At 46.0% G+C, this 22,468-nt stretch overlaps 2 protein-coding genes across 2 annotated transcripts in view; one reads left to right on the forward strand and one right to left on the reverse strand.

The window, feature by feature from the left end:
- The first annotated feature begins 5,769 nt into the window (after window positions 1-5,769).
- ANKRD65 (ankyrin repeat domain 65) overlaps window positions 5,770-22,468 on the forward strand; it is a 31,361-nt gene continuing 14,662 nt past the window's right edge. The window contains 2 exon segments of the mRNA XM_039367256.1: window positions 5,770-6,010; window positions 14,087-14,200. The gene's annotated coding sequence lies outside the window, so the exon portion shown is untranslated.
- TMEM88B (transmembrane protein 88B) lies at window positions 9,823-21,030 on the reverse strand. Its single transcript, XM_039367276.1, has 2 exons — window positions 20,155-21,030; window positions 9,823-11,812 (listed from the first exon to the last, which is right to left on the reverse strand). The coding sequence occupies exons 1-2, from the start codon at window positions 20,422-20,424 to the stop codon at window positions 11,543-11,545; spliced, it is 540 nt and encodes a 179-aa protein (XP_039223210.1). The 5' UTR covers window positions 20,425-21,030; the 3' UTR covers window positions 9,823-11,542.

Consider the following 22,468-nt stretch of genomic DNA (forward strand, 5'->3'; position numbering starts at 1 on the left):
GACCCCCAACCACTTATACATCACCGGGTGCCAGGGGCGTGGCCAAAGAAAAGGGGGGAAAAATAGCGGACAGCCTTGTTTGGCGACCCCCCGTGAAATGGTCGTTTGATCCCAAATGGGGTCCCGACCCACAGGTTGAGAACCACTGATCTAGTCCAAGCTCCTGCTGGAGCAGGAGATCTTACGCCATTTCAGTTAGATGGTTGTCTAGTTTCTTCTTTAAAACCTCCCGTGATGGAGCACCCACAACTTCTGGAGGCAAGTTGTTTCACTGGTTAAATTGTTCTAACTGTCAGGAAATTTCTCCTCATTTGTAAGTTGCTTCTCTTCTTGGTTAGTTTCCACCCGTTGCTTCATCTTCTTCTTCTGCCTTCAGGTACTTTGGAGAATACGTTGACCCCCTCTTCTTTGTCGTAGCCCCTCAAATTTCGAAACGCTGCTATCGTATCATCTCTAGTATCATCTCTGGGATGCAACCCTAGTTGCGTCCCAGAGCAAACCTCTACTTAACAACTTAAGAGCTGTAGTTGTACAAGGAGCAGCCCTTGATTGCTTTCCTAGCCTCAGTGGCTTTCTTTTTGGCTTCGTATGCTACGCCAACTCAGCTTATTGTATTATTCTGTCTTGCGTGCTGCAATCCACGTGTGGAATCCTTAGGACTGTAGGAGCTCTTAGGTTAAAAAATAAATCTCTGTGAAATCTCTCCCTTTCCCATTTTCTGAGATCGTTTTTGAGGGGTTTTTTTTTGTTTGTTTTGCATTGGTTTGAGGTTGATTTCATTTTTATTGCATTGTGCTACTCTTCTGCCTCAAGTCTTTTGAAGTGGAGTGGTCTGTGAATGGCTCTATAGCTACAGGGAATCAATCCAGTTGAATTCTGTTTTTCCGAGGTCCCTTAGGACAAGCGTTCAGGCAGACTCTCGAGAGGGACACGGCTTTACAAGGCCTTGGTAAGGCCACACTTGGATTGCTGCACCCAGTTTTGGTCGCCGCGATGTAAAAAAGATGTTGAGACTCTAGAAAGAGTACAGAGAAGAGCAACAAAGATGATTAGGGGACTGGAGGCTAAAACATATAAGGAACGGTTGGAGGAATTCAGTATGTCTAGCCTAATGAAAAGAAGGACGAGGGGGTGCCATGACAGCAGTGTTCCAATTTCTAAGGGGCTGCCACAAAGAAGAGGGGGGGGGTATCAACTTATTTTCCAAAGCACCAAAAGGCAAGACACGAAACAATGGATGGAAACTAATCAAGGGGAGGGTCTTGGGACACAGCAACAGTCATAAATATGAACCAATGGCCAAGCATCGGAATTTTGATCACGTGACCGTGGGGATGCTGCAAAGGCTGTAACTGAAAAACGGTCGTAAGTCCCTTTTTTCATAACTTTGAATGAAGCGTCGTAAGTCGAGGACTACCTATATTCTGTTTTTCTGTTAGGCTCCAGGCTAAATAGAGCTAGTACTTGTGATCCCATTATTCTTTTCAGTGCATGTAAAAGGGCTGAGGTTTGATCCCGCAATCACAGCTACCAGCCTCTTAGCTTTCTGATCCTTCTCCCACGCTGTTCTTCCCAAACTGGGGCATAATTCTGTCTGCATTGTCCCCACTCTTAAGGAGATGCATTCTGCTTCTGTTTCAAAGCGCGGGCCTAATTTCCAGCGCTTTCCCAAAGGCCCCTTCCTTGTCAGATGCCACTTTGATACTCTTTTGCCCGCTTTCCTGTCCTCTTTTTTTTAGGAGTAGAGGAGCGTTAATGCTCCCCAGAGTTTCATGCTGAAGCCTTCCCAGCCATTCCTGTAGACGCCAAGGAAGGAAGCGGGTGCTTTTCCCCACGCGAAGCATGTTTTGCTGTTGCTGTAATATAATTTTTTTACCCCTCTAGGCTGGTCTCTTTCTTTCCATCTGCAAGAAATTAATTTTGTTCTTGTTCGTTAATTCCCCACTGCTTCTGTGGCCTGGAGCAAAATAAGAAAAGACGGGTTTTCTGGGGGAAAAAAAAAATATGCAGTAAAGTTCCTGGAAGTTGATTAATTCATATATAAGGGTGCATTTTGAAACAGAGACAGAGGGAGAGGGGGAGAGAAGAAAAACTCAACAACTCGGTGACAAATACAAGTAGGGTCAAAGACAGAAAAGCCGTTTGAATGGGATTCTGTTGGGCATCTCCCAGCAAAAAGGAGGCTGAACTTTCAAAATAGGATCCCTTTGGAAGGTGATCACAAAAAGAAAAATAGAGCAAAAACTGCCGCAGGACTTTTGGTTTTTCCTAAGCCTCTTCAAAACCCGAGCTGGGGAGCTGGGGATAGTGAGGGAGATCACAGGGGTTTTCTCCAGGTTTTGAACACTGCAATGAAACAAAAGGATTTATTTCAGGCTCGCCTTTTCTATTTTTGTTCTGGCTGGCACCTTCTTGTAGCTTACAATGGAAACTAATTGCTGGACGAGGTGAGCTTTCATTGTGATGCAGCATGAAGTTCTTTAACTGGAATAACATTAAGTCAAGGACTACTTGTAGGGTGAAACCCCTTAGTACGCCTTCCCTACTTTAGATTCTGGCTGCATCCATTTCGGTGATCCGGCCCACCCTCCGCCGATTTGCAACCCCAGCCCAAACACCCCCATTTAAGTCTGTAATGCTTTGTTTTTCCTATTGATCATTTTCTAATTCGCCGTCAGCTAGCGTTGATTCATCCAACTTTCGCGTCAGATGCGCAGATCCCGGCCAGCCAAACAGCATCCTTAAAGATGATCGATAAGCAATGAAATATGCAGACGCTCGAACAGAAGCGCTGGCAAAATAGCATTTCATGCTCCCGTGGCTGTCAGCCCTTCTCATAAACAATGCAGAAATAACCATTTGCCTATTAACCTGTCTGACTCGGCACATATTCTCCAGCTTTCTAATGGAGTCACTATTTCTCCAGCAGCAAATGGAAGAGTGTGGATGCGTGTGTGTCAGCCAGCAACATCGGGAGGGTTTTAATCTATTTTCCCTCGGAGGCTGATGGAGAGAGCAACTGGCTTGGAATAAATACAGGTGTTCAGGACTCTTGATTTTTTTCCCCCCCTTCCTCTCCGCGGTACCTTTCCACTTTCAAATATATTGCTAAAAACCACTGCCGTATCACATCTCATTAACCGCTGCAGAGATGAAGCACAGATGGATGGCTTTAACCCTGGCAGCAAATGAGGTCGGGTTATCATTTTTATCACCGTAGCATCCAAAATCAATGTGAAAAGTACGGAGTGGGAGACCTAATCGTGCCTCAAAGTGCTTCTTTTCCAAGTACAATTCTCCAAGTATCTTCTTTAATAAGATTTATTAAGACGAAAGGAATGGGTTACAAGAATACCTGCAGCTGAACCCCTCCCCAGGTATATTTCCAATGAATGCATCTCCCGGTTCCCTGGGGGAGAGACAGATTTTCTAACAGCCTTTCAGTAAACTCTGAATTCTGGGAGTTGAAGTCCAGACATCTTCAAACCGTTGCCAAGGTTGAGAAACAGTGGAGTGAAGTGAACTTCAGAATGGAAATCCTGGTTCATTGAATCCGATCCAAAAGGTTTCTTACCCCCATTTTGATTCCCTTGGGTCCAGAGAGATGCTACGTTCTCGTGCTACCCGGAGCCGATGTTTGAAAGTAGATTGCTTTCAGCTGTGGAGGATCTATTCCAATTATTACAGCAATTAAGAACTGAAGACCATCTCCAGGGCGCAAAAAAAACCCAAAACCAACCCTCTCTGGGCCAGGATGGTCGTTCTTCAGAGCCAGTGAGACATCTTACAAGCAGGACATGTGTCAACCAGTGCACACTTGCCAAGTATTGCCCAGAAGGGGTATTCAGAGTTGAGGTGGGATAACTCTTGATAACCAGAACTGATAGTCTTGAGCCAATATCTCAATCTTCACACCCATGATCTGTCTGGTGGGCTGTTAAAGAAGGATCTGGTCCTCAAAGGAAATTTCAAAAGCCAATAGAATAAAAGGGAGTAGCACAGCTAAGGAAAAGGGGGGGGGGGAAATGGCGGACTGCGTTGTTTGGCAACCCCCGTGAAATGGTCGTTCGACCCCAAATGGGGTTCCGACCCACAGGTTGAGAACCACTGTGCTAAACGGAGCCACCCTTTTTTGTTTCCAGAGCACCTCTTGACTTTTTCAACTTGGTGTAAATCAGCAGAGCCCCGTGTGCTATTTTTCACTTGCTCCATCTCCGGACATAAATAATTTCCAGGCCTATCGTCCACGGCAGGCTTGGCTTCCTGAGCTATTTCTCATAAATGTTTCATAGCACAGAAGGCAGCAGACAACCCGAGGCCACGCCGGGCTGTCATGAAATATTTTATAAGGCTGCTGGAAGGGTGGTTTTATAGGTAACCTTTATAAGCCTAGTGATTCCCACCTCTTTCTTTATTTTTTAATTAAAAAAAATCTAGACATAATTCTGAAGCTAAGGAATTTATGTGGGTGACATCAGGAGATTTCCTACAGCTCTCCCACTTTTTCCAGAGGTGATCCCAAGCAAGTTGTTTAGAACACCAGCCAGATTCCGCTATTTTTTTTTAACGATCGGTTAGATTAAATCTCGTTTACTCGGGTTATTCTCCTGACAAATTGCCCCCTGGTGAATATTTGGGGGACATTTAAAAAAAAAGAAAAGGTAGTGTGCCTTATAGCAAAACAGCTCTACTTCTTTTAAGCTTCCTTATCTGCTATATTTCTAACACAAGGGTGAATAATCTGTGACTAATTTGTGCTCTGGGAGATCTTTCGAAGCTGCCATTGCTTTCCTGGCACTGTGAAGTTTGGAGAGAAAAAAGGATACCCAAAAAAATGGGGGGGGGAGAGAGAATTGGAGACTCTTCTGTTTAGACCCCCAATTGAGAACGAGAAGAGAATATTTGTGCTCTCTGAACTTGATAGTTTTCTTGTAGACGTTTCATGATCAAACTAAGTAATGTTATCAGTGCTAGAAGAAAATGGGGTGTGTGGAGTGGAAGAGAAGGAGAAGGGAAGGAGGAGGAGGAGGAGGAGGAGGAGGAGGAGGAGGAGTACGACGACTGTGGGGTCCTTGGTGCTCTTTGAGTTTGGTGATTTTCTTGCAGACCTTTCATGACCAAACTAGGTAACATCATCATTTATATCAGGCTCTGCTCCAAAGACCAATCTGTGAATGCATCGTAGTTTATTGCTTCTCACTCAGTAGTAGTATGTGTGAATGCATCATAGTTTATTGCTTCTCACTCAGTAAAAAAAAACAGACATCCAGGTTGCTACTGTTTTTTTTTTTTCATATCAAAGAAATTGTAACAACAACAACAAAAGAAAACCTTTTCACTTCTCTCCTCTTGATTTTAACTTTGTTGTGGTTACTTTGTTCTTAAACAAGTTTCTGTAACACTTTGGGAACCTTTTTTTTTTTTTTTTTTTTTAAATCTGCCTTGAAGTTGATCAATGTGTTACGTATTTTCTTTTCCCCAAAAATTGCAGGCATTTCGGGGATCCGGAACAAATGCAATTTTTTTGCTTTCGCCGCAGATGGCATCAGAAAAATCTCCCAATTACGGTTTTGTGTGGATAGCTGTGTCCCAAGGATGGTAAGTCTGCATTAAAAAATATATAATTCTGCAGTGCGTATAAGAGGCTTGGTTTAAGATGAAATGACTGAAGATCAGCTATTTTTTTTTAGAGCTGATGGACTTCATGGACCTTTATTTTGTCAGAGAAGGTATTTTCCAAAAGGATTTGAAATGCTCACTGCCAGTTTGGAGAGCCCAAGTAAGCTGGAAATTCAATTTCAAGTGATGACAATCCCTGCTTTTTGCTCTAAATGGGCCTATGTTCTTACCGCTTCACATAGCCCTCAGCGTGGCCCTTTTTGCATTTAAATACTCGGTGCCTGATTCACACACCTCATCATTTTAACGTCGCCCATTTCAATTCCGCAGGAAACCACAAAATCCAGGTCACTAGATTCAAATCTGGCACTTTCGGGTATTAGCAACATCGGTGAGTTTAGCACTGTTTATTTATAAACACTTGCGAAGTGGAGTGGGAGAATATAAATTAATGCAGCAGTGGCATATATTTTAAAAAAAAAAATTTGGGAAAGGACTGGGTTTCAGCAGAGAAGTGATGCAGGGTCCGTATTCAGAAAGGGAAGCGATTCTGCATTGGGCACCGCAATGTTTTTCCGTGCCAGAAGAAGTGTCTTGCATAAGTGTGTTGGGGGGGGGATGTACGCGAGCACACACTGTGGAGAACAGACACAAGTGTTTTTCTTGCTTTGAATTAGATCAGGTTCTACAACTGAGGTAGGTCAGCAAAGCAAAGGGTTTTTTTACGCTTGTTTGCGATGAACAAGGGAGTCCACAAACAATCAAAACTGCTTAGAAGCTTTCAATTTTGGCCCTTTCTCTTGGGGGGAGAGACAAATCTATTTAAATTAAATTAAAAAACCCCTCCCTCCTTGCTTGCTAAGCCTTTTGTATTTTGCCTCTTTCTGTCTTTCTCCTTGTTCTTCTCCAGTGTCAAGATAAACGGCTGCCTCACTCTTGTCATAAAATCCAGCCGGTCGAGCATCTGTTTGTGCAGTTCCATAAAACGCTGGTTAGGAAAAAAATACAGGCAGCGGCAGCGGTGGAAAAAAAACTGCCCAGTTTCTTTGAAGGACACTGGGCAGTGACGTGGCAGACAGACTCTGTCGAAATGTGGATTAAAGCTGCACCGCTATGAAAGATGGCGCCCTGCTCTTTCCACCCCACTTGGCCAGCTTTGAGTCTTAGAATCTTTAAATGGTAGAATGGGAAGGCTCCTCAGAGGACATCTGTCCCAGCCCCCTGCTTTGTGAACAAAATTAATATAAACCAGAAACGGACCTCCTTTGGGTCCAGCTGAGAATACAGTGGGTGCCTCTTCCAAAGGGAATGGGAAGTACCAGACTTTATTGTCACATTCTTCCATTCACCCCCAAAGCCAGGTGAGGCTCCCTGAACCCATTAACACCTTTGGGTTGTCTGCACAACATACTAACTTCCCGCTTAAGCAAGCTAGAGCAAATTGTCGCCTTCTGAATTTGTACTCGATTCACAAATGGACCGGAAATTGCTGCCGCCTAATCGTCAACGGAGCCGAGGCTCCGTTGCTAACCTTGTTTTGTCCAGTTGTGCTTGCTATATGGAGTACTTCCTGTTACAGAATGGTACGGAGAGGATACCGTTACCATGGAAATATAATTTCCCCCCTTAACCCAACTCAGGGGAGAAAGTTGATTTGCTGTATGCCTGGAGACTTCTCCCAAAGAGGCAGAATTCTGCCCAGGTTATTTCCACCCCCCCCCCTTTGGATTTGAAGAAGCCATCATCGTTCTCTCTGTCTTTAGGGCCTTTATAGTCAATACACGCAGTCCTCAGTTTAACAACAGTTCAGCTAGTGGCCGGGCAAAGTTACAACAGCACTGAAAAAAGTGACCTATGACTTATTTTCACACTTCACCTTCGTGGCGGCGTCCCCATGGTCACGCGATCAGAATTCACATGTTCGGCGTGTTATTTATGACGGTCGCAGTGTCTCCATGGGATCCCCTTTTGCGACCATCTGATGAGCAAAGTCAATGGGGAAGCCAGATTCACTTAACAACCGTGTGATGAACACGGATTCACTTCCTAACCCTGGCAAGAAACAGGGCAAAACCCACTTAATAACTGTCTCGCTTAGCAATCTTGAGCGTGCTCATGGTTGTAAGCCGAGGACTACCTGTTAACTACACAGATCGTGCTAAACTTACCATGAAGCTTCTTTCTAGGTCAGTGGTTCTCAACCTTTTTAATGCCGCGACCCCCAACCGGTCGTAAGTCGAGGACTAAACCGGTCGTAAGTCGAGGACTAAACCGGTCGTAAGTCGAGGACTACCCAACTGGTCATAAGTCAAGGACTTTCCCTGCCCGGGAGCGCTGTGCACGCGTGGTACTGCCCACTGCGCTGGCCGAGGTGTAGCTGGCGAGCGGCAGAGACGGAGCAGGCTGACCATCGGCTAGGTCACCAGCTGGCCCAGCCCAAGGGAGGTAAGGCACCCGCCGGAAAAGGGGAAAAAAATGGCGGACAGCCTTGCTTGGCGACCCCGGTGAAATGGTCGATCGACCCCAAATGGGGTCGCGACCCATAGGTTGAGAACCGCTGTTCTAGGTCAAACACCATTTCCCATGAATCTTTCCGCGGTGGTTTATCTAACAAACCGTGTTTCAACTTTGCTGCCCTAGTTCTCAGGACTGGCATCTTTCCCAGCCCTAATTTAAAAAATGAGATCTTTAACTTATTGCGGTATTTTTAATTGCCATACCTACCATAAGCCTCTTCGACACCCTGGCACAGAATCAATTAATGAATTGATCAACCTGGGCAGTAAACGAACAGACAATCCGGGAATTTAGGATTTTGCCGAAGGCGACTTGTTGCAGGGGTCGATATCAGAGAGCGCTAGCAGCTTCGGGCAGCTGAAGGGGTTAAAAAAAACAACACAACACAAGTCATCTATGAAAAGCCCGATCATGAACAAGACATTTAGGCCGCTCCTATCCGATCAAGAAAATAAATGAAAGCGGTTTTAATTTCACCCCTGAAAGAGCTGGCTCCAAGACTGAAGGTTAATAGCGGTTGTTCGGCACATCCATTTTTCCCAATCAACGGTATTAACACTTCTCTCCAGGAAATAAAACAAGCAAATTAAACCTCCACTGATGTGCCTTAACCAGGATCGTTGTTCTTCTGCATTTTTATTAGAAAAAGCAGCGCTGAGACCTGGGGGGGAAAGAGGGACTTTCGTTCCCTCTTTCACATGAGCAGAATTTGGAGGCTCAGATGGAAACAGGTGCCCAGGTGGTCCTCGACTTACGACCACGATTGAGCCCAAAGTTTCTGTTGCTAAGTGAGACATTTGTTAAGTGAGCTTTTGTCTCATTTTACAGATTTTCTGGCCACGGCTGTTAAGTCAGTCACTGCAGTTGTTAAGTGAAGCCGGCTTCCCCCGTTGACTTTGCTTGTCACAAGGCCCCCAAAGGGGGAATCACGCAACCCCGGGGGACACTGCGACCGTCATAAATGTGGGTCAGTTACCTAGTCACTGAATTTTGATCACATGATCATGGTCGTAAGTGTGAAAAATGATCATAAAGTCGCTTTTTTTCAGCGCTGTTGTGAGTTCGAATGGTCACGAAACGAACCGTTGTAAGCCGAGGACTGCGTGTATTTCCAATTTTCCCCAAATTCAGTAGATGAATAGCAGAACAATTATAACCAGGACAGAGAGAAAGAAGGCACTTAAGGAGGTAGACGGTGAAAAATGTAGTTAAATGCTGTTAAGTCAATGAAATGCTGAATGTTGGAGGCAGTGATAAAGATTGCGTTGACAGTGGCCATTCACAAAACATTTGCAAGGTGTGGCACATTCCCTCCAGGAACGTTAAGCAGTTCAGAAAGCACAATTACTGCAAGGCAGAAGAAGGACCAAGACGGTGGACATGAATATTTTAAAAGAACCTTTAATGTCTAGCTAGAGAGTGGAAGAGCATCGGGCATCGTCTGTAGTGTCTCCAAAACATTGATGCACAACAGCAGCTGGAAGAGTTACACAGGACGGGAAGAAGCGTAGCCAGAAACACCACTCCGAGGAGCTCACAGTCAGTGCATTAACAGGATGTATCCAGTGGTGGGATTCAAATACCTGAACAACCGGTTCTCGTATTGGATGCAGGCCTGGGCCTCTGAGGCCTAGAACGGACTCCCGGAAGTGGCATCCATGCACTTCCGGTGGGCCGTTCTAGGCCTGGGAGGCCTCCACTGGATTTCCAGAAGCAGTGTGCATTCAGCCGGTTCTCTGAAGTCAGCAAAAGTTTAGCTACCGGTTCTGCCGAACTGGTGCAAACTGGCTGAATCCCACCATTGGATGTATCTCTTTCTCCCAACAATTACCTCTTTCGGAAATACTATCAATTGCACCCCGTTCCCATTTTAAGAATAGCCACGAGACATCGGTTGGGACACAGCTGGATGGTTGGGCAAAAATACAGCTGGCTCGGTGATTCAAGAAACATTTCGCCTCGTTTCAACCAGACCTCGTGGAAACCCTTTGAAACGCAACTGCGGAGCCTGAATCGCGATGCGCTTACAAGCTCTGGGAGCGCAGAGGTGGCCTTTCCTGCACCCGCTGCGCCAGTCTTTTTGCTGCATTCAGGGGCTGCACATCAAATCCGCTGGAAGCCACGAAAACAAGTTTGCTTTGGAGCCAGCTGTGGCCTCAGCACACTACACAGCGAAGCACGGAAGCTGTTGCAGCTGCCGGAGGGCGCGAAGGCGAGGCAAATCTTGCTCATCGGAATAAAAACTCGAAAGCTCGCTTTGGATCAAAGCCTACATCGAAAAAAAGGGGGCCTGACTCTCTTTCCCCCCTCCTCCCACATGCTGTTCTTAGGGGCAGAGGTTTTTTTTTGTGCCTTAACCAGAACCATAGGTGGAGCCCAGAATGATGCAATCTCCCCTTTCTGATATCATGGCCTTCTTCTTCTTCTTTTTTTTTTTTTTCAAATCAGAAGGGCATTGCTTTCGCAGAAAATAAAATGAGCCAGAGAATCTTTTGTTCCTGAACTGGGGTACTCACCTACAGTTAAAGCAGACAAAGGGCCAAGTTCCCAGATATTTTTCAACGAACGAAGGAACTGAGCCTCCTTGGGTTATTTTCCATTTGAGGGAGCCTTTAGAGCAGTGGTTCTCAACCTTTCTAATGCCGTGACCCCATAATACAGTTCCCCATGTTGTGGTGCCCCCCAACCACTTATACATCACTGGCTGCCAGGGGCATGGCCAAAGAAAAGGGGAAAAAAATGGTGGACAGCCTTGTTTGGTGACCCCCGTGAAATGGTCGTTCGACCCCAAATGGGGTCCCGACCCACAGGTTGAGAACCGCTGGGTTAGAGACCTCAACGTGTCTCCTGACTGCTGCTTGACGTTCTACATTTTAAGAGGTAACTAACTACCTCTCAGTTTCAAAAACACATGGAAAGGAAGGACCGATCATCAACCTGCAAACGAGGGCGTGAGACTGAAGATTGTTGCAACCAGGGGACCTCCTACCTCATCCCGAATTAATCCCATTCCCTGGGTTTACGGCACATATTGACCCATAAACCCACCAGAAATTGTGAATCACGAAAGGAGGTGAAGTTGCAGGAAAAACCAAACCAGAGACTTGAGGTCGTAACACGAACCAGTTAAGTGAATTAGGTGGGAAAGGAGTGCCACCCACTCGGGGGCTCTAGTCCCACCCACCCCTGCTTCGACCCCGCTCCTTGTGCAGCCCACAACAACAAATACAGGCACACCCCGATGGGATTATCTGTAAATTGCCTTGAAATCCAGGGAGGCCTTTAGCTCCTTAGCACGAGGAGCCTGCGGGGGGGGGGGGAACAGTGGTGGTGGGTTACTGTCACAGCTCTTCCTTGGTGCCCCCACTGAAAACAACCGAACTGCACGGAGGCTAGGAGGCCCAGCTCAGACCCACGCCTTGACGTGGTGGTTCCACTCCTTCACACACCCGCACAGCCCCCCTTCTTCGTACCACCGCCACTTCACGCCTTTGTACACGGCCCGGGCGCACGGCTGGAAGCAGAGGAAGAGGTGCAGGCGGCGGGCCAGGCTGCAGTAGAGGGCCATGGAGACCACGATGAGGGGAGACATGATGACGAAGCCGAGGATGATCAAGGCCGAAGAGCTGTTGTCGTCCAGGATGGTTTGGCAGTAGTAGGCGGTCGAGTGGAGCACCTGCAGAGGGCAGAGGAAGCGAGTTGGGTGGTGGGTGGGTGGGTGGGTGGGATTCCTGGAGGCGGTCATTCCCCCAAGGATCTTGGGAGAGGGATCTGTCCTTTCCGTACCGAAAGACAGGGAGGTATGGATTACTCTGGATTGCACAGGGCGATGCTTCGGAGCTGCCCCGTGACTCTCATGGACTCAGAAGACCCACAGTTGTCCCTGGAGGTGGCAGGATTGATCCCGCAGCCTTCTTCTCCCTCTAATGCAGTGGTTCTCAACCCTTGGGTCGGGACCCCATTTGGGGTCGAACGACCATTTCACGGGGATCGCCAAAAAAACGCAGTCTGCCATTTCCCCCCCCCCCTTTTCCTTAGCTGTGCTACTCCCTTTTATTCTATTGGCTTTTGAAAGCCAATAGAATAGACTCTCTTGAATAGAGTCTATTGGCTTTCCAAAGCCCATAGGAATTGTCCAGGCTGTCTCTGCCCTGCTGAGCCCGCCAAAAGTCCCGTTCTGCAAACGGTGCTGCCCCGGTTGAGTAGTCTGCGACTTACGACCGGTTGAGTAGTCCTCGACTTACGACCGGTTGGGGGTCGCGGCATTAAAAAGGTTGAGAACCACTGCTCTAAGGAGAAGCTCAGCCCTCCGGCTGAATTCCTATCCAGGATTTGTACTCTCTGAGGCCAAGGATGCCTTGAGTTCATTTTGATGCCAAAGTGCTTTGCTGTTACCTTTCTCCCCAAAACACATCTAGAGCTGTGGCTTGCCCTGCTAGTTTCCCAATCAAATACCAGCAACTAACATTTTGATCCTGCTTAGCATTTTGAGATGATGATGAGGAGGAGGGGGAGGAGGATTATTTTTGGCAATGGCCATGTTGGCATTCTGGGGAGGTGAAATCCACACGTCCTGGTTGAGAACTCAGAACACGCGGCAAGTCAAATCTTTAATTAAAAGCTTCTGCCGATAAAATGAAATTAATTTAAACGAATGGCTTGCTAGTCCGGGAAACAGCTAGAGCTTATGGAGATGAACTACGGAGGCCTCTTCCAAAATGGCGGAGCCTTCGTCAAAAAGATTCTCTGTCTCTAAGGCTCGCCCGGGGGATTGGGGTGGCTGTCAGCATCACGCCAGCGCACCCTAAGTGAGCCAGAAATAATTCAAAATAAAACACAGATAGTCCTCGGCTTACGACCTATTTTCCCACCCTGTGGATCCCAAAGCAGTCTGGCTGGAGATGAGGAGCTTCAGAGCCAATGGTGATCCACCCCCACCCCAAAATTTTAGCTTTTCTGATCCTACATCCGGAGGGAATGTATATTTATCTTGACGCGCACATCGAATCGATCTATAGAAAAACCGGTCCAGATTGATTTTCTTCCACCGTTCGAGGCTGGAATCGTGTTTTCTAAGATGAAAGCCTATGCCGAGGCCTCGGGGAGCCCTAGTAAAAGCAATCTTGATTCAATTTTATTTACATTTATGGATAGTTCCAGTCCAATCCAATCCACTCTCTGTCATGTTAAGATGCCCATTTGATGGCAATTGATTTTTGCGTTGCCGAAAGAAAAACAGGAGAGCGAAAAGAGGTGTGTGTGTGTGTGTGGGGGGGAAATCAGAATGAAACACTGGGGGGGGGGCGTTGCTGCAAAGTGGGAGGCTTCAGATTCTGTCGGAGCGTTGAACCACATTGAAACAGTGCACTGCACAGCCCCTGGCACTGCACTGTGATGGTATCTTTGCCCCAACGTTTCTCTTTCAGCCTGCTTGCTTACTGATCCATGTTAGTTGGCTTAGTAAAATAACCTGTCCATTGTGTGAGGTGCTTTGGCTTAATTCAAGGTGTTGGCAGCCACCTGTAAAGTCCTACCTGGTTTGAGCCATTGTTCGTTTTGAGCGATACGAACCTTTTGATTACACGTAATATATTTTCTACCTTTTGAGGGTAAGCCCCTGATTTTTCAGCTTTCTATAGATACCTAGATGCTAGATCAGGGATAAATAATAATCCATGTGCCCAAGCCATCAGGGTATAAACGCGGCGAGCCATTTCACCTTTTCAATATTCCCTGTTATGTCAAGGTGCAATTTATTTCTCTCACCTCCAGCGAGAGGCGTTCTTTCTGTTTCTACCTCTGTACCTAAGACGTGTGCCTTCGATTCAAATTTTTATCATCTTTTGGGGAAGGGATAGTATGAAAGGGCAAAAGAAATGTGAAACCCTTGAGTTAATGGAAAAAAGCAGGGCATTAAATTTCATTTCCCCCCCCCCTTGATGCTTTTCAGGAGGGATATTGGACACAGAAGAAGTACGGCTTGCGAAGAATAAAATCTCCAGCAGCCAGAGAGAGAGGTGTTCCAGGCCAAAGGAGATCCATCTTGCAGGAAAGAAGGTCAGCGGTGCGTATTGACACGAGACGAATTTAGTAGCTGTAGTTATCAGGCCCAGATGGCAAAGCAGATATTTTGATATCTGTCAGCAGTCAAAAAGTCTGGATTTGTGTTAAGGAGACTTATAGTTTGACTTTGATAGGATGGCTATTGCTTTGCTAAGGACACAAATAATGTGAAATGCATACAGCAAGCTTGCTTTCCCTGTGGAGAACCCACCCTGCAGACCCACACTCTGCCCTTCATCTTCCCGGTGGCAATGAGTTTACATGTGATTCAACAGTGGAACTCACTGCCACAGGATGTCATGGCTGCCACTTTAGGTAGCTGGAAAGGGGAAGAGCAGGAGGGAAGAAATACCTTTGGCGTAAGATTTCAACTGTGCCAACGGTATTTAGCAATATTTAGCAATGTTTGTTGCTTCTATTGCTTTGCTTCTGCAATTATCTTCTCACAGCAGTTTTTAGAACTGTGATAAAATGGTGGGAATTTCCTGCAGTCTTATGGCAGGTAATTAGGGCCTATAAAGCGCAGGAGAGTTCGGTTGTTCTTTAACATGGGGTAATAAATAGTCATAAACAACTCCAGGGAGATGTGCTGAACGCCTGCCCACACGAAGGAAGTGTCTGCACTAATTTCTGCAGGGATGCGAGGTGGTGGAAAGAGAGAGAACCGGGCAAATTAAATCATCAGCTGCTTCCGAAGTTTCCCAATGCCTTTTTCCTTAAGGACTGGGGGCAGCCTGTTGCTCTTAAGAAACAGGAGCCTCTGAAGATTTACACCCTTGGGATTCTTCAATCCATTCTTGTCCATGAGCAAACCGAGGCAAGGGGTTTTGGTGACAGCTGGAAAATCAATTGAATCTATTTGCTCAGAGGTGAGCCGATAAGGAACAGCACAGATATATTATTTGGCCGTTTGAGGAAGAAAAGGGACTTCAAACTGAGTTGGCTGTGGCTGCTTTGTAGCAGAACCTGGCTACTCATTCCTTGGGACTGGATTGGATTGACCACACTTGGAATACTGTGTCCAGTTCTGGTCACCAAGATAGAAAAACGATATTGAGACTCTAGAAAGAGTGCAGAGAAGAGAAACAAAGATGATTAGGGGACTGGAGGCTAAACCTTACGATGAACAGTTGCAGGAATGGAGTTTGCCAAGTCTAGTGATAAGAAGGAGTAGGGATGACGTGATGGCAGTGTTCCAATATTTGAGGGGCCGCCACAAAGAAGAGGGGGGGGGGATCAATGTTTTCTCCAAAGCACCTGAAGGCAGGACAGGAAGCAACAGATGGAAACGAATCCAGGAGAAAAGCAACTTAGAACTAAGGAGAAATTTCCTGGCAGAAGAATTAACCAGTGGAACAACTTGCCCCCGGAAATTGTGGGTGTCCCATCACTGGACTTTTAAGAAGGGATTGGACAGGAATTGTCCAGAATGGCATAAGGTCTTCTGTTTGAGCAGCGGGCTAGACTAGAAGACCTCCGAGGTCTCTTCCAGCTCTGTTATTCTGTAAAAACATCTGTATAGGGCTGACGTAGGAATGGCCCTTGGGAAGAGGGATGATGCTGGGAGTTGTAGTTCCACAGCACCAGGAGGAACATCCCCATCCTGGAAGGGTCTCTTTCACCTTCCAACTGTCTGCTAAAAGTAACTGGGAGTTCTAGCATATGTGGGCAAACACAGTTGGCCAAGGAACCGTAAGCTGAGTAAGGGGGAAGTGAGCGTGCCTGGGCTTTGCATTCCCCTGTGTCCCATCTGCCAGGGACGGCTGAATGACTTCCCAGAGAATGTCCTGCTTGCATAACATGACCAATATTCAGTGCCTGGTTCCATCCCGTCCCTGCTGCTGTGCGGGAACGGCTGGCAAAAGCTGACAGATTCTGGGGAGCCATTAGCTAACAATCCCCTTGAATACCCAAAGGTGTCATTTACTTCTTTGATGATCTGCTTGCAACTACAGAAAGGAAAATAACCATATGGCATCTCCTGGGGGTTGGGGTTGGGTAGATAGGATAGGCTCCATTTGCTAATCATCTCAAATCAGGGTTGCCATTGATTCCAGAGAGGTCATTTAGAGAACAAAGCCACTACCCAGGATTGATTCAGTATTTTAATAGCCCCCTTTAATTAAGCTGGTTTGCACTTCCACCGGGGCTCCTGCTCTTCAATCAATCAATCTGGACTACTGCAACGCGCTCTACACGGGGCTACCTTTGAAAAGTATTCGGAGACTACAGTTGGTCCAGAATGCAGCCGCGCGAGTGATAGTGGGTGCTCCTCGATACACCCACGTTACACCTATCCTCCGTGAGCTGCACTGGTTGCCTATTGGTCTCCGGGTCCAATTCAAGGTGTTGGTTATTACCTTTAAAGCCCTATATGGCTCAGGGCCATATCCTCCTCAGTGTGATTCAGCCTCAGAGATCCAAAGCACATTTTCCCATCTCTCCTAGGTTTTTTTCCGGTGCCCTTCCTGATCGTCCCCACGGCACTTTTCCAAATTCCTGATTCAGGAAAAGCCTTTTTTTTGGGGGGGGGGGGGAATGGCGAAATCTCTGCAAGCAGGATGGATAAAGCTCAAACGTCCTAGGCATCCAAAGGAGAGAGGCCAGATGAAATGCGTTTTGAGTACATTTGTCCCTAATGGCATGCGCACTGCAGAATACTTAATAAGAACAAAATGAGTTTGTCAATCGGAATGAATTGGAGGTTGCTCGGGACTGTCTTGAGCCCAAATCTCCACGCTGAAGTCATGGATAATATTGATTCAGAAATTTTTATTCCTCTTGGGTTTTTTTTTTGGGACTTTTTTCTATCTTTAATTTAGCACACAAATCCTGGAGACTGACTGCGGCAGGCGGGCGGGGGGGGGCACCCTTAATTAAAAAGACATTAAATGGAATTCAGTCTGTGCCGGCAAATACAAATACAGGAGGGGAGGATGGAAGAAAAAAGAGGAGCATGCCACGAAAAGAAATACTGTTAACAATTAAATGAAAATTCTGAGGAGCCAAGGCTGGAGATAAAGTTGCTCTCACTGAAGATCTGGAATTTATTTCGATTGTGCCAGAGGTTTCGTAATTACTGAAAAGGAAATTTAGATCTGTGTGTATTTTTTTAGAGAGATGCATAGTGCAATAATTTGAATTCCTCTCTGCTCTTCCTGCTCTGTTTTCCTTCCCCAAAACTGATAACATAAACCTGTTTTTTCTTAGCAATACAGGCAGACTGTTCTTACAGTCCAGTTTAGCCAGAACTGACTCACGTAATACATTAGTGGAAGCTTTTTGAGTGACAAGAGGCCTTGAGGGGACACAAAATGATTTGTGTATAAGTTCAACTTTTCTCCTGGATCCTTGTGCTTCTTGTTCTTTGGTGGATTCTCATTCCATCGTCCTTGTTTTCATTCCTTCTCATTTGCAGATAGGGGTATTAAGCTGGAGGTTAGCCCAAAGCAGGCAATGTTTATTTATTCATTTACAGAGTATACATATTTCTTAAGATTCCAGGAGGTTAACACCAGAGTGAAAGAACAGAGATGGCAAAGAAGCAGATGTCAACTAATTCTTGGGAGAAAAATATCCAGACACTTAGAATTCTTGAGCAGATGACACCCGTCTCTGAAACCTTATTTGCTAGAGGACTTTAAAGAAAGTCACTTGAACGGGAGACCCCACAGCTGTTGGCTAGACTGGGAAGCATCCCAGAGAAGAGGAATGAGGTAAACCAAGAAGCCGAGAAGAAAAAAAGGAAAGGGGGAAAAAAAAAATCCTGCACAGATTTATCCCTAAAATTGCCAGAAGTCATGTTTCTACTCTAAATAGACTTAGAGTGTAATTATAGCTTCAGGTGAGGAAAACAGTTTTACATCTTGCTTTGCAATGTCTGCGTTGAACAAGATGGGCGGGCAAAATGACTCTTCGAAGCTCCTAAATGGTCTTCAGGCTACACGATATTTTTGCCCTCTTTTCTTCGGGACTGAATTTTTGCCCCTGACAATCTCAAAGTTGCTGGGCTGATCACATTTTCCTGGATAGCTAAACCAAACCGGCCGACCACCTCCGAACCAAACCCTGGCACTTCCTAGTGTTTATCCACTTTTCACAATAATTGGACATGAGCCCGAAGTTTCTGGAATCCTTCCCACGCTGCAGCTTTTACAGTTGCTAACTTCACATAGTCTCCAGTGTCCGTGCAAAGGAAGCCCGTGTGATTGGAGGTGAGAGGCCAGGTCAGAAGAGAAGAAACTAAAGCCTATTTTCTCATCATGTGCTGAATTACAAGTTACCCCTACCTTTGCTTAGATGACTACGTTGTGAGTACCCAGCTACTTAGCAGATTGAAACCGATCCCACTGCATGTGCCGAAAACATTTGGAAAGTCAATGAACAGAAAAAGCCATGGACTCTTTTCAAGATTAATGTACACTGCCCTGTTTCTCATCCTCTTAACTGGGATAGGATGCTGCCAAGATATGGTGACGGCTATGCTTGCTAAAAATGCTAGATACCTCATAGTTGGAAAATTGGGAAACAGATGCTGTAAGCTCCATCCGTCCCTCTCTGGGGGTATTAATATCTGGTAGCTACGAGCTTTCCAACAGATGCATTTCCCTTCCGTGCAGGCTGAAGGAGAGCAACCTGGATTTTTACAGAGAGTACTTTTGTATCCATAGAGCATAGAATAACAGGATTGGAAGGGACCTTGGAAGTCTTCTAGTCCAACCCCCTGCCCAAACAGGAGACCCTCTACCATTCCAGACAATTTGCTGTACAATCCCTTCTTAAAAATCTCCAGTGATGGGGCACCCACAACTGCTGATGGCCAGCTGTTCCGTTGGTTAATTGTTCTTACTGTCAGGAAGTTTCTCCTCTGTTCTAGGTTGGTTCTCCCTTTAATAATCTTCAACCTGTTACTTTTTGTAACGGGTTATTCAGAGAAGGAACAAGCAGTTGAGAACAGGAGGAGACTTTGCTCACTGGGTTAATACTTTGAGGTCCAGATAACCTCCAAAGACTAAATCTAAGGATCTTAGTCTAAGGATCTTAGTCTTAGGATCTTAGTCTAAGGATCTTAAGACTAAGATCCTTGCTCAAATCTGACTTCTATTTAAGAAGAGTATTTGCACATTCATATATGATTGTCCAAATACACACATTAGCACTCATATATTAAGTATCCTCTCAGAAGAGAAGTCTCACAAAGATTAAAGGAGTAAAGATTATAGCAAGGAATAATAGTTGCACATGACAATTATCGTTCTCTGTAATAGCGTCATGCCCCATCAACGGTATGTCAACCATCATTATTCTTTCTCTTCACAATGAAATGAATCTTAACAAAGGGACTCTTCATACTCAAGGGAGCATGTTGGCTGGCCTCTACCCCGCTTTCCTTAACAAGGGTCAACTTGGGTATACATGGAAGTAAGACTACAGGTGACAGTGCCATTTGGATAGGACTTTATGGGTCAAGTCCCATTTAGCAGAATGAGCATGACACATCGGTTCTATTGAAGCTACCTTATGATGCTTGTCATCCAATGAATGAACACATATCCTAGGAGAGCAGAATAATTAAGGGGTTGGGCAAGGACTGAGTAACTTCAGTTCTGCCCCTTAGCTATGAAGCTTCCTAGCTGACTTTAGACTATCACTCTCTCAGCTCAACCTACCTCATCATTCCTTGTGTTGAAAAATAGGAGAAGGAAGTACTGTGCACATCTCCTTGAGGTCATGGATGAAAGGCAGAAGATAAACCTAATAATAAATGCATCAGCGTTCAATGGGATGAAGCACAGGACCATCCAATCTAGCACATATGATGATTTAACTGAAGACAGACAATGCCTCTGAGAATGGACAGAGGACAAGCCTCTCCTATCCACTAGACAAGTCTTACACCCTCCTCTGTTTGGGAGCTTCCTGAACAGAAAGTTCAATTGGCTGTATAATACTTACCCGGGAGTGACACTGGAATCCAAAATAGACCACGACTATGGCGGGCAAAAGGACCACCAGAAAGATGGCAGCCATCAGAAGGAAGTTCAGGAGAAAAGCAAAAAAGTTCATTGCCCCCACCAGGCAAGTCCACACCCAACAGCCACAGGTGCTGCGACGCTCCATGGGCAGGAGCTGGTCCTCCATGTTGTAAGGTGGGAGAGTTTGGATGGTGTGCGAAGTGTCAGAGAAGTTGTCCCCTTCATAGTCATCAATCTCCTGATCAGACATCTTCAGGAAGATCAGACCAGGTGTCCCCTTTTCCCCTTCCCTTCGTCCAGTTCCCCTTTGCCTTAATTCCTCTTCCTTTTCCTGTCCTCCGAAATGGAGACCCCTGCTCAGTCTTCCCAGTTAGGTGAGGAGATAGTGGCGGAGGTGGGATTTCCCAAAGTGGTCGCCACTTCCGGGAAACAGGAGACTGGATGGAGGTGGGCTTGGAAGCAGTCTGAGAAGGATGTTCTTACATGTCCTTCAGGGATCCTCACATGGAATGGGATGAGATGGAGAAGACCTTCCAAAAGGCGGATGAACTTTTCCAGCAGGCAGACAGTTCTCCAGGTTTGCCTACTGGAGTTCTTGGTCCAAAAAGAGCTGGCCGGTGTGAAATTTGTAAGGAAAGGAGACGGGCACGTGTGCCATCCTCCGATTCCACCTGGTGGGCTGGATGCTAAATGCCCAATTTTCCTGAAGTTCCACACCACACCAGTCCTCCTTCAGCACTCTTCAAGTCTCCAGGGCAGATTGCACTGGGTCCATGTATAGAATAGAATAGAATAGAATAGAATAGAATAGAATAGAATAGAATAGAATAGAATAGAATAGAATAGAATAGGAATAATAGAATTACAGAGTAGAATAGAAAAGAAAAAAATAGAATTACAGAATGGAATAGAATAGAATAGAATAGAATAGAATAGAATAGAATAGAATAGAATAGAATAGAATAGGAATAATAGAGTTACAGAGTAGAATAGAAAAGAAAAAAATAGAATTACAGAATAGAATAGAATAGAAATACAGAATAGAATAGAATAGAATAGAATTACAGAGTAGAATAGAAAAGAAAAGAATAGAATTACAGAATAGAATAGAACAGAACAGAACAGAACAGAATAGAATAGAATAGAATAAAATAGAGCTGGAAGGGACCTTGGAGGTCTTCTAGCCCAGCCCCCTGCTCAAGCAGGAGAACCTACACCGTCTCAGACAGGTGGCTGTCCAGTCTCTTCTTAAAAACCTCCAGTGATGGATCGCCCACGATTTCTGATGGCAAGCTGTTCCACTTTGATTGTCCTCCCTGTCAGCTGATTGTCTTTTGGCAAAGTTCAATCCTTGAACTTGTCATTTCCCCCTCCTTCTGTTTTGTGATGTTTTGTGCTGTCCAGACGCGGGAAGGCTGCCTGCCAGAGTGGATGGTTCCTTCCCCTGTTCTGAGCCGGCTCTGACCGCGGTGCAGCGTGTGGCCGTTTAAAGGCAGCTACACTGAATTCTCCTGCAGGCATCCAATCCTTTGCTGCTGCTGCTGCTGCTGCTTCTTCTTCTTCTCCCCACCCCTTCGAGTTGCTGGCTACACACAGTTCCCATCCAGCCAGGCCCACTGCTGATCTCTTCCTTGGCGTTCCTGCTCTGTGTCTCCTCTTGACGGGGGAACGAGACCGGCGGGCTGAGGAAGAGGAGGCTGGTGGCCAGCAGGGGACAGCGAGGGAAGAGAAAAAAAGGCAGTTAATAAGAAGGGATGAGGAAGGGGGTGGAGGCTGTGCCCGGTCTACACAAGACACCCAACTCTACCTCTGCCTCTGACTTGCAATTTCTTTGCATTTGAGATTTATTTCTGGCGCAAGCAACCCCATCGCAGTAGCTCTGGGAGATGTGCGAAAACTTAGTAATAAGAGCGCGGCTGCCGTTAGTCCATGTTGATGCTAGCTGAGGTGGGTTGAGGGGCTGGACCCATCGCATGGGCTTTTCAGAAGTGTCCGTGGAAGTACAAGGGTAGTCCTCAACTTACAACATTTCATGTAGTGGCCATTCAAAGTTACAACAGCATTCAAAGAAAAAGGACTGTGTTGCAGCCGCCCCTTGGTCACGTGATCAACATTCGGACCCTTGGCCACTGACTCATTTTTAGGATGGTTGCAGTGTCCCGGAGGTTACGTGATCCCCTTTTTCTGACCTTCTAAAAAGCAAAGGCAATGGGGAAGCCAAATTCCGTTGATGGCCGTGTCACTAACTTAACAGTTGTGGAAAGAAAAGCTGTAAAATGGTGCAAAACTCACTT

The sequence above is a fragment of the Crotalus tigris genome, unplaced genomic scaffold, assembly GCF_016545835.1.
Source record: "Crotalus tigris isolate CLP2741 ecotype Arizona unplaced genomic scaffold, ASM1654583v1 scf7180000020588.15403103151:6194809, whole genome shotgun sequence".
Taxonomy (NCBI): Eukaryota; Metazoa; Chordata; class Lepidosauria; order Squamata; family Viperidae; genus Crotalus; species Crotalus tigris.

Bases quoted from the DNA above. Each gene is read 5' to 3' on its own strand.
- TMEM88B (XM_039367276.1), bottom strand. From the start codon at position 20,424: ATGTCTGATCAGGAGATTGATGACTATGAAGGGGACAACTTCTCTGAC. The intron at 11,813-20,154 runs GTAAGTATTATA...TGCCCTCTGCAG, and splicing joins GATTCCAGTGTCACTCCCGG to GTGCTCCACTCGACCGCCTA.